This window comes from Sprattus sprattus (genome assembly GCF_963457725.1).
Source record: "Sprattus sprattus genome assembly, chromosome: 2".
Taxonomy (NCBI): Eukaryota; Metazoa; Chordata; class Actinopteri; order Clupeiformes; family Clupeidae; genus Sprattus; species Sprattus sprattus.
In genome coordinates, this window is record NC_137921.1 from 37,057,663 (window position 1) to 37,070,192 (window position 12,530).

Sequence of the window (12,530 nt, forward strand, 5' to 3'; positions counted from 1 at the left end):
CTCTTGAGGAGATTTGAACATTTGTTTACAACTGCAAACACAGGGCCTCAGAACTCATCATTTGATGGATCAGTGACATTTCCTTTTGTGTGTCTAGTGAAACGGCTAAAATATGTGGCAGAACACAGGTGCTCATGGAATAGGCATACTCTACCTAGCCTTCTGATGTCGGTGATGTTCCTGGACTCATCGTCAAAAAAAACATCATCTCACTGTACTTGACGCCACTGTCTGCCTGTAACCTACAGAAAAATAGAGCTCAACATATACACATTTTCCATCAAAGCATTTTCACACCAATGTCATCCATCAGATTAGACTGGCCCACCCAAGGGCGTAGGTTTGTATAGGGTTGGTAGGGACTAGTCACGAACAAAGTTTGGGAAAGACAAAAAAGTCCCTACCAATATTTTGTTAATTTGAGAAAAAAAATATTTTGCACAATATATTTGCAAACTCATTCGTATTGTTATCAATACATTGTTCGTCGCCCAGAAGAGTTAGAAATACATTTCTAAGTTTTCCAATGCGCCCTCGGGCCTGTGAGATAAGATGCTGTCATTTAACTGGCTGAAGTAGCAGAGTCAGAAACCAGGATATAATAACGCCTCATATCAGTATTTCGTTTGGTCTCAGCATTGATATTTTGACCCTTTTGTGCTCTGAAAAGCCACCTAAAAAGAAAAGAGATGCCAGAAGTTTTTTCCACCCATAGAGCTATCAAAAAGCCCAGGTCGCTGTTAGTTAGCTAGTCGGAAAACTACCCACATTGCGAAGCTGCTAACCCTAAATCGCCACCCATTGTACAATGGAAACACGTTTTGAAAGTTGTTAGTGTGTAAGGCATGTAACTTTAGCTTGCATTACATCTCGTCTTGTTGAAGCCAGAAGGATAAGCTACCCTACCCTGTTTAGACAATTTTACCCATGAATGTAATCAATCACACTGGCTATTTTGAGAATACATGTTATACTTGAAGGTAGTAAAAAGGTGCAATCAATTGGGATGCCCAAATGTATGTAGCATATAATTCATGAATACATTATTTCATTGCACTGCAATCCAGATGATGTAGGCTTAGTACAGCTTCATAAAACCTTAACCATTTACCTACATATTACAATTTACAATAATTTCAGAACAAACAAATGCACTGCATGTACTTATCATTAGGTCATTTTGTTCATTAAGGCAATTTTTTGAAATGCATTCAGGAAACTAAGAAATCCAATGCAGATGTAGTGCAGGTTGAGGAAGAAGCAGCTGGACCATCAGAGCTTGAGATGAGGTCTTACTCATGTTTGGGATATCCAAAAAGGACAACAAAAACATGTGATGTCAAGAAATGTGGAGAACGGTTAGTTTTTATTTAAACTAAGGGTTTATTATTCTTATTATGTTTAAATCAGTTCCAAGTTCCACAAGTTAGTACACAAATGTTAATATATTCTAATAAAGTGTGCCTGTTAAATATAACATCAACTACATTTTTTAATTTATGGTGGGGGTGGGGGGGTCTGTCGGGCAGTGTCCCTTCCAATGCTGAGACCAAACCTACGCCCTTGGGCCCACCCATTGCCCTAATTAGTGACCAGTGGGGGAGGCTAAGTAAGGTGGCAGTTGCAGCGTTAAACTGTAGTTACCAACACTAGCAAACATCGAAGAACTGAAGCTGGCACAAGAAGAATGTGTACAATTATTCCTTGACAACAAGGACATTGTTGGCTTACTGCCAACGGGGTTTGGGTTAATGGTGATTGGTTAGAGGCTGGTCCAATGGTTCAAAATGAACCCAAAGTCTACACCCATTGGAATGCAATGACTGAAAACAATCCCCATTGGAGCAAGGCGAGATCCTATTCAGAAAGTAAATTTAGATTGGGTTATACCCAAGGCTGCATTATCCATACACGGTATTGGGCGAGTGCCCTGGGCTCAATAGCACATCACTGACACATACACTCATAACAGATCTACCAAAACCATCCCTTTTACTTTTTGAAGCATAGGGTAGCACCTCTGCAAATATGAGGAGTTTTTTGCTCCTCAATTTTTTATTAACTGGCACATCATCAGCACAACCGTGTCAACTGATGTGGACAGTGTGTCACAAACTGTGTTCGGGACCCATTTGTCTGCACAGCAAAGTACATCTGTTGGAGATGCAGGAACAGCTTATTGAGCTAAAGTGACGGCAAGTTAAAGCACCTCTCTGCCTCTTGCTCCCGTGTGACCTTCTGATAGTGATAGCACTGATGCGGCCTTAAACCTTCTCCCTTTCGCTTTGACATACTCTCATACTCAGGCTTTTCCAGACTGATGGAGCTCAAATGTGTGCGAATTTGGTAATATTCATGCGTGTGTTATTATGGTGTGTGGTAGAGGTTAATTTACATTGTGGCAGTGCTCATGGCAATGTAAACCTGGGCTGTATTGCTGTGAGTAGCGGTTGAGAGGTTTGATAGTTTTGTGCCAAACACTGCCGAACACCAAGGCCTAACGACGCCCATGATAACACCTTAAACACCAAAAATGACAAAGAGTCTTTCCTCTCAAGGATACCACCCCAGTCGTTTTAGTCCAAGTGTGTTATCGAGATACATCTGAAGAAAATAATTTTCACTATTCAAGGATGGCTTGTCTGATAGAAACTGCTCAGAGACACCACCCACAAGAGGCACCAGGGTCATGTGACATACCTGACATTCCTTAGGTATGCCACTGTCCACCAATCCACTTCATGCATAAAATGCCAATTATACCACCCTCTCGACCACCTGAACAAGCTTCCTGTTCTTACATGTTAATTATAACAATAAATTTAAAAAATTGTGATATTTTAAGGCATTTTTATTTGGTTGTGAATTACAACTTGTAACCAAAGGATTACCTCTTAAAATGTGTCACTTTTGAACCTGGGTATATTTGCTTGAAGGAGATGTACTGGTTGAGGTCGTGAAGGGAGAGCAGTTGGTTGGCTCTGTCTATTTCTTCAGTGCTAGTCATTGCAAAGCACTCAGTGAAGTAAACATAAATTACTCTTATAGGAAGTGTATTCATAATAAATGTACTCAGATGTAAGCAGTGTTTTCTCCTCCTCCTCTGACTCACCGTGAATCAATTCCAATCTTGACACCCTGACCATGGAGAGAGGTCAGAATATTCACTGTGTCTTTGAAGAGGTAGAGGGGGGGGGAGCTTCCAGAATCCACTACTCCGCCACTTAGAGAGAGAGAGAGAGATGTGGTTTCCATATCTGTTAAAACATATAAAATATGAAACTAGCCCTGCATCACGAGCCGTGCACGTCCAGGACCATACCTTTCGTTTTTACGAAAAAACGGCTCGCCTTCTTCCAGAGAGACCAGAGGGTGTAATCTGCAGCACCACAGCAGGAGACGGGCGTGCATGTGCAAAGACAATGCCATTACTTACCATCAACAATTCAAAAGTAGAAATAATGCATTGGCGCATGTAGCAGCTCTATAGTGTTTTAAAAATCTGACACTTCGCAAGACGTCCTAGCCTACAAATGCAAGAAGCCCAGGAAGTGTGCGGCCTAGGCTGACAGAAACACATAGGTAGGCATTATAACACCCTGATTAAGATTAGACCACGGAGGCCTGTTGACAATGCTTGTTAAAAAACTCAAGTTATAACAGAGTTAGCCTACATCGATTCCCATTTAAAAAAAATGTTAGTTCACTACTTAGGCCTACAACGATTAGGCTACAGGTTCTTACAACGCTCAAACACATTTACTTGACCCACTCTACATAAATATGCTAATATCTTGCTGGCAGACACGCGGAGGGCAGGTGATACTAACCCAGGTCAAAACAACTAATTTTGGTTTCGACCATAGTAACGGATGCCAATTAAATATTGACGCTAACAGAAACGGGAACAGAAAATTAAGTGAAACGACCGTGCAAAACAGGATTCTGGCATTTCTTTTTCTGTGGACGATCATCATCTGTCAGTCAGTCAGCAAGACACACTGCCGTGCGTGTGGTGGTGACAACGAAACTCAAAAGGCTCTCGCCCTTCTATAGACGCCTTTTTCTATGTAGAACAATGAGTAGTAAAGTATACACTAAGGTATTATGTAAAATCTAACAAATGTAAAATAAAGATAGTGTTATTCAGTAAAAAAGCTTATGGACTGTGTAGGGTGTAAATACTATATCTTAAAGGTACAGTGTGTAGCTTTTAGTGGCATCTAATGGTGGGGTTGCAGAATTGCAACCAGCTGAACATCATTACTTTTAAAAGCCTGTGTGAGTACCTATAGCGGCTGTGAAATGCCTTAACAACACAAAAGGCCCTATTTTGAGCAAGTGTTTTGGTTTGTCCGTTCTGGGTTACTGTAGAAACATGGCGGTATAACATGGTGGACACCGTGGAAGAGGACTCGCTCCTTATGAAGATACGAAGGGTTAGATAACACAATTATTCATATTTACAGATATTAAAACACTAATGAAAACATAATGCTGAATATTATATTCCATTTCTACTAATAGATAGCACTAAAGACTATACATTGTGCCTTTAAATGCAATGATGCCATTGTTAAAATAGTGCAGGACAAAACAGAGGGATGGGAATTTGTACGACCAAAAATAAATATTGTAATGTCGCTTCTCTAGATCCCCCTCCTGACACCAATGAAATGTTGAGCAGAGCAAAACAAAGAAACAGATTTCTTTAGCATCAAGCCGTTTATTAATGACACAAACAACAGGCAGGAAGCACTGATAAAGAAGGGCACAGAATGTGTATTCTTCACATAATACAAACAGTATTGGTGGACGAATAACTTACACAAAATGAATACACAAGCATTACAACATAGCATACAGACCCAAAATGATAACTTACTTACTTACGCTATGCATGATTCAGAAAAGGGAGATACAAGCTTTTTTCTAAGATTGAACACTTTCACAGAATGAAACATTTCCATTTTCTTAATACATTAACACAACATTATGGGATTAGCAGCCCCCACCTGATGGGTCAGTTGTCCCCAAACTGGCTCCCTCCCGCTGTACCAGGCAGGGAGCGTGGATGTTTTGGCTGTACCTTCTTGCCATACATGGCCGTCTTAGCCTTATCAAAGCTCTTGGAATAGTGCCCTGGAGTTTACCTTTTTCTTTGTGGGCCAGGGGGTGGCTGAAAAAGGGCAGTTGTCAAACAAAATTCCAGTTTGCTGTTGAAGTGTCATTAGTTAGAGGGTGTGATTAGAAACATGACTTATCTGTGTATAATTAGGCTCATCCATCCAGTGGGCTATTTACAATCAATAAACTGTGACCAATTCATCTTTTTATATCTGCTGGATCGGATTATTATTATTATGTTGTAACCCAATCTCAAACCATTTCTCTGTCTGAACCTTCAAGGCAGGATAACAATGTTCATCTTCTGTAACAAAGTAATGAGATTTCTCAGACTTGTCTCTGTGGATTTATTTGTCAGTGTCAGTATAATAGCCTTTCCTTATAGTGCATTAACAATCAGCTGATCAGGGGTGTCAGTAAAATAGCCTTTCAGAGTGCATTAACAATCTGCTGATCAGGGAATGTACAGGAAAGGATACACTCAACTGCAGTCTGAATCTCTCCTCAAATCCAATTTTTATTAACTGAAAACAGATTACAATTAAATCACTGTAAGTTCCTGCTAGGTCACTTTCCTATGTGGGCTGTCTTCACTGAAACAGCCTCCTGTTTTTGCAAAAAAAAACATACAGCAATGTGTTGATTCAGAGCAACAAAACTGAATCCATTTTAACAATATTTTGGGTGGGGACAACTAATCAGATCACATAAGATGGCAAAGTTCAAACAAATGTCTCCCTGCACTGCACATAAGAGACCATATCTTTGACAGTTTATGTGGACAAATAGGATGGGAGGACACTGATTTTCAGTGTAACAAAATATCTGTAAACAAGGGATAATGACTACACCATTGACTAACACAAAAACAGGTTACAGTAAACAGTGTCCAGAGAGATTGAATGTTATATGCAAGACTGCAGATTTGTTTCCATGCAAGAATTTAGGCTTAATATGAAAATTTATTGAATTTTACAGTTTTTTTCAATTAATGTAAAAATGTAGGTCTCCACTAGCATTCATAATTTGTGTTTAATAATCATATTTCCACAAAATAAAATGCAGTCATGGTTTCAAAAAGCCATGATTTTATTTAACTCACATTGACAATTTTTTGGAAAATTCACAAAGCAAATGCAGTTCCTTTCGGCAACAACAACCCTTGCAAGATCTCGGAGGAACTGGTTTATTGACTAAAGTGGGAGAACCTAACAGAGAAGCCAAGTGAAGTATCAAAAGCCTGTGGCATCACAAACCCAGAAGGGCACAGTATCAAAGGCCCAAAAATAAGAACCATATGACCCACTGGGCAGTGCATGTGCTGGGCAACAACTCGCCACACATACATCAACCCCCTCATCAGGACGCAATGTGTTTTATTAATTAAAGTGCTTTATCTTAACAATTGATAATAATGTATTCTGATGGAACAGAGATAATTAAAGCAATTAAAAGCATGGCATAACCCACTTTAAAATAAATGTCAGACAGGATAAAATAACAGCAGACCCACGCCAAATAGACTCTCTTAAAACAGGCCTTTAAAGCTTTGTTGTGTTACTACTACAACCATCGTTAAATGATGAAGACAATCATTTTAAACACACTCTCTTGACTCTAACAGTGCATTTGGGAATGTTGGACAGTTGGGCGTTTGGCAGTCCTCATTCATTCCCTACACAGCAGGGATAGGGATGCCTTTCCCATTCCCATTCCCATTCTCAGAGAGCTAATCAAGCCTTTCAGGTGCGTCCGCAGGGCACAGCCAGCCAGGTCAGGTAAACAGCTGGCTCCAACAAAAGCCTGTGTAGATCACCAGGTGCAGAGTTTGGTACCCTTATTCAACAACATGACACATCCAAATTAAACACGTAACAGCTAATGAACTTAAAAGCACATGAGCAAGCCAGAGCACTGCCAGTCTGTGCTTTGGTGGATGCCATACAATATCAAACATGCAAATCCTTTGTCTTCCCATATTTATAATGGCATGTTAAAGGATGTTGGATAAAGTGCTTGTTAAATGTGCCTTACAGTTGTGGGGACGGCATGTTTTTCTAAAAGAGGACAGAAAAGCCAATAGAGACAGGGACAGAAGTCCCTCCTACTAAACAATGCCTAGCATAATGTAATCATGGCAAGCTATGACACAGAGAATCTTAAACTCGAAGCAGAAAACATGGAGCACTGAAGGAGTAAACAAGATGGTTTGGAGAAAATGTGGTGAAAAATCAGCGTTGTTTACAAAAAACAATCTATATCTTTATCTATATCTAGATATCACCTTTCCCAGCTGTCACAAGGATGTTGTTGCTGCATAGTTGTATGTGTAAAATATCCACATTTTACTCCACATCACATTTCCACTTTGTGTCTGTCTGTAAACAAGAGGTCTCAGAAGACTTGTGCGGCGGTTTCACACTGACATCCAGTGGTCTGACTCCATAGACTGTGATGGTTCAATCATCAGGAGTGTGACTTGGAGAACTGCTGCATCTCCTCATCAACTAGTTTTGAGGTCACTCCATTGCGAACAAGGACACAGTGCACCCCTGAGGAGATTTGAAAATGTGTTAACAACTGCAAACACAGCGCCTCAGAACTCATCATTTGATGGTATTTGTTTTTACTTAATCAATGACATTTCCTTTTGTGTGTCTAACGAAATGGCTTAAATATGTGGCAGAACACAGGATCTCATGGAATGGGTATACTCTACCAAGCCTACTGATGTCGGTGATGTTCCTGGACTCGTCGTCAAAAAACATCATCTCACTGTACTTGACGCCGCTGTCTGCCTGTAACCTACAGAAAAACACAGTTCAACATAAATACATTTTCCATCAAAACACTTTCACACCAATACCATCCATCAGATTAGCCTGGTGTTTGCCGATTTATCCTGTCTAAATTAACAACTAGACATACCGCTTTATTTTGGGCACAAATGCCCCAAAAGTGCTTCGACCTTACCACACTTCAGGTGGTGCTAGCACCAAAGGCAACGCACACCTAGGGACACAAACCTTATGTTCTGTATCAAACATGTGGGAATGCAAACAGGCCAAGTTTCATGTGGATTGGTGAAGTGTAAGTATATGATATTGCCGGCCGAAAATATTTATGACTGCCAGTGCAGAAAACAACTTTGACAAACCTTTACCTTTGGTTTGAGGGTTTGAGACACAGGAAATTATACTAATTAATAACACACAAAAGGCTTCTTTATGGCAATAAGGCGATGGATTGACTGTCAACAAGACTAATGGACAGTCAGGAATTATCTTAAAAATTCAGCTGCATCACTAATCTTTTATACCACTTCCTAGTGTTTGTTTCAGATGTGAACCAGTGTTCTTTGGCTATCAACTTACCAGCGAATTACATACATTTCCTAACCCTGTTGCTACGACATGTGATTGATATCTTCCATCTCCAAATAAAAAACATCTGTATATCACAATCACAGTGATCGGTTACTATAATTCTAAACACCTTCTGCCTGAGATTTAAAATTAACATCCTCTTTCTGTTGTGTGAGACAGAACCGTCTTTCAACCTCTGACCGAAATTTCAGGTTCGCACACATTCACTCAAACCCACTTTTAACCACATCCTATACTGCATACTCAAAATGCCCCTCTTTTCACTCCGAGATCCTTTGTCATTTCTTGATAACGGCCAAGTAGACAGTATAGCAATCCCATAGAGGTCAATAGTGATTGGTTAAAGGCTGGTCGAATGGTTCAAAATTAACCTGAAGTCTACGACCATTGGGATGCAATGACTGGAAACAGTCCCCAATGGAGCGAGGCCAGACCCTATTCTCAAAATTAATCTGGGTCTGATTAGGCAGGGCTACCATCCGATCTAGTGCCTCCAAAGTGTTTTTGGATGTTAAACATACATCACACGTGATCTAGCGTGACCAGGTGTCCCGTGTTGCGTTATACTTCACAGCATTTTCACACTTTGTCCTGCATCTAGCATAGAGAGATAATGTCCTGCATTTTTATTGGTCATTTGTTTTTTAATTGTCAGAAATAAGAACACATGGGTGCATTCTTTTACCCACCCAGCATTTGAGCCACTAATGTTGGTGCAGCAAAGTTTCTAGTTACCTCTCAGCTTTGGTAACATGTCCCACATCGCCCCTCACAAACGTACTACCTGTCCCACATTTGGCCTGTCCGTATCTGGTCACCAGGCTACCATCAGATCCCCCGTCTCCCAAACTTTGTATGTGCGTCAACATACATCAAGTGTTGGGATGAAGGGCTAATTCAAGGGTGTGATTTTCAATTACTCCACTGAAGTCGTATCAAAGGTTTGCAGGGCTATTATTACCAGTCAGAATGGCCTACGAGATTGCAACAAGGACTTCCCTGAGCGCATGTCTGGAAATGCAGGTCTCTGACCCCAGGTCTTTCTTCCAAGCTCCATTTACATCTGAACTTGAAACTTTTATAATGTTCTATTTGTCCTTGCTGCTTAGATGTGAGGTTAGACTTCACCAATCCCTTTCATGCATACAATGCTTATTACACCACACTCTGAATCACCTCAAAAAGCTTCCTGATTTCCATTATTCCATTCATTTTTTTTAAAGACATTTTTATTTGGTTGTGAATTACAACTTGTAACATAAGGCTTACCTCTGAAAATGTGTCACTTTTGAACCTGGGTATATTTGCTTGAAGGAGATGTACTGGTTGAGGTCGAACAGGAAGAGCAGTTGGTTGGCTCCGTCTGTTTCTCCAGTGCTAGTCAATGCAAGGCACTCAGTAAAGTAAACATGAGCTACTCTTATGAAGCATATTCATAATAAAGTTATGCAGTAGCCCCGACCACCTATGGGCTTGACGCCCATGGAGGACAAGGGTTTTAATCCGGCCCGATGTCATTTCTCCTGTCCACTCCCCACCTATTATCCCTCATTTCCTGTCCCACTCTCGACTGCACTATCGATTAAAGGCAAAAAAAAAGCCCAAAAATAAATCTTTAAAAAAAAGAAGTAAGCAGTGTTCTCTCCTCCTCCTCTGACTCACCGTGAAGCAATTCCAATCTTGACACCCTGACCATGGAGAGAGGTCAATATATTCACAGTGTCCTTGTAGAGGGAAATGGGGGAACTTCTAGAATCCACTACTCCCCCACTTAAAGAGAGAGAGAGAGAGAGAGAGAGAGAGAGAGGGAGGGAGATGTGTGATTTAAATATGTGCGTTAAAACTATGAAAACAAGCCTACTATCAAAAACCGTGCATGTCCAGGACCATTACCTTTCATTTCTGCGAAAAGGAGGGTCGACATGTGTATCCACCCAGAAAGGCCAGAGGGTGTAATCTGTAGCACCACAGCGGGAGACGGGCGTACATGTGCAAAGAAAATGCCATTACTTACCATCAACAATTCAAAAGTAGAAATAATACATTTGCGCACGTTGCACCTCTACTCTAATCTGACTTCACAAGACGCATGAGCCTACAAAGGCTGACAGAATCGCCTAGACGGATGTAGGCATCATAACTCATCGGAAAATCAATATTAGGCCACGGAATCTTGTTAGGCTTGTTAAATAACTTAAATTAAAACAGTGATAAATCGATTGCTTTTTAAAACATTTAGTGCAATACAATAACATACTGTTTCGCTAAGCTACATAAACAACTGAACCTTAACTAACGTTAACAAAAACTTCCCACAACTAAAGAATCCAATACCTTGCAGGCAGACAGAGGCTAGTTGATACTTACCTAGGTCAAACACAACTAATTTAGGTTTCGCCATGACATGGAAATGATCGTAATGGATTCCTATGAAATCTACACGCAATTGAGAACAGGAAATTAAGTAAAATGACCTTGTCAACTGCAGGAATCTGGCATTATAAATCAATGTATCCGATAAACGATGTAGACCTACACTACGAGTTCGGCACCACCATCTAAATTATATAGCTGTCAGCAATGCCTGTCACTCACTTCCGTGCATGTGGTCAAGTCGTAGCCAATAATATTATCCTTTACAACGGAACTCAAAAAGCTCCCGCCCATCTTAAACACGACTTTTTCTAAGTAGAAAAATGTATTTTCGACAACTCATCCAGTTTCTGCCTTTCCTATTTTTTCAACAGTACCACATTGGATTCACTGAACACCTAAGAATGACGAGGTCCCTGAGTATATTAGTTTCTATGTCGGCTTATTTGTTTAAAGTGCACTCGTAGCCTATGCCAGGGCAATGTGTACACCCATAGATGTAAGTTTTACACAGAGGCAATGTGTAACATCTTAAAGATACAGAATTGATGTTGTGTTACTGAGTAAAAAGCTTTGGAGGATGAAAACGTTACAGCTCAGTGTCCTAGAATCACCTTATAGCTTATAGGCTCATTGGGTGGATACATGGTCTACAGTCATTGTGAAGGCTGAGTGTAATCACTCACAAAATAATTAAAGTAGGAGCAAGGTCTACCTTTCTTAGTCTGCAAGCAACAATACACCCTTCTGGAAGCACATGGACTATACATGCCATTAGTGCTGTTGGAGGTATAGCCTACTATGGGTTTGCTTCAACACTATCCTGTTATCTGTTTTTCATCTGTGGTTCACTGGCATAGGCTTGCCAAACACAAAGAATCAAACTGTCTGACAGTTTCCCTTCTTCTCTCTGTTTGTTCACCCTCCAGCTTAGACCCTAACCCTAACTCTACCCATTCCATAAGTTTGAAAAATGCTAAAAGGTGGGAAAGAGGTTGAGAAGGAGGCCAGGGGCTGACAGTTTACTCAATTAAAATGTTTGTATATCATGACTATGAAATGTCCCAAACGGTTCTCTCTATGTTAGCCTTGGCCTTAAAAGGTTCGGGATGATTTTAAACAGTAGATGATTTCAACACATAAAACCAAAATGTTGTCAATATTAACACCAGCATTGATGTGTTTCATCACAGTACACCTCAAAACATATTAAAGGGTGCAGTAGCTCTAACTAAAACCAGGAGCTGAAAAGACCGTATCTACTATTAGTTCTTTAAATGTGTGAACGCTGAGCATTTATGATGAAACTACACAATTCTCTCAATTCTTTTAGCCTGCTATGTCTCTGTATCTCTTCTAAAGCCAAGTCAAGCTGTGATAGAAAAAAGGCCACTCCTCACAGCTTGTAGGCAAAGCTATCTGATGAAGGTCCTTTGATGTAAATAGCTTCCCTCAGCTCTTTTGCCAATAGTTACTGGACAGAAATCTGATCAGTGTTGTGCTAGTGGGGAGAATTCTCCATTGAACTACTGAGAACTATCTTCTCCCTCTCACTCATGCACACATGCATGTAACTTATTAATGGAAAGTTGATAAAGAACGAAGTATGTCTTAATTAACTTTGTTTCACAAATGAAAGTTTTA

General features: G+C 40.3%; 1 protein-coding gene across 1 annotated transcript; it reads right to left on the reverse strand.

The window, feature by feature from the left end:
• Positions 1 to 5,819: 5,819 nt before the first annotated feature.
• mdp1 (magnesium dependent phosphatase 1) lies at positions 5,820 to 11,013 on the reverse strand. Its single transcript, XM_080833745.1, has 6 exons — positions 10,881 to 11,013; positions 10,407 to 10,470; positions 10,176 to 10,283; positions 9,783 to 9,890; positions 7,847 to 7,932; positions 5,820 to 7,679 (listed from the first exon to the last, which is right to left on the reverse strand). Exons 1-6 carry the CDS (start codon positions 10,912 to 10,914, stop codon positions 7,594 to 7,596), a joined length of 486 nt encoding a protein of 161 aa, XP_080689871.1. The 5' UTR covers positions 10,915 to 11,013; the 3' UTR covers positions 5,820 to 7,593.
• Between the last annotated feature and the right edge of the window lie 1,517 nt (positions 11,014 to 12,530).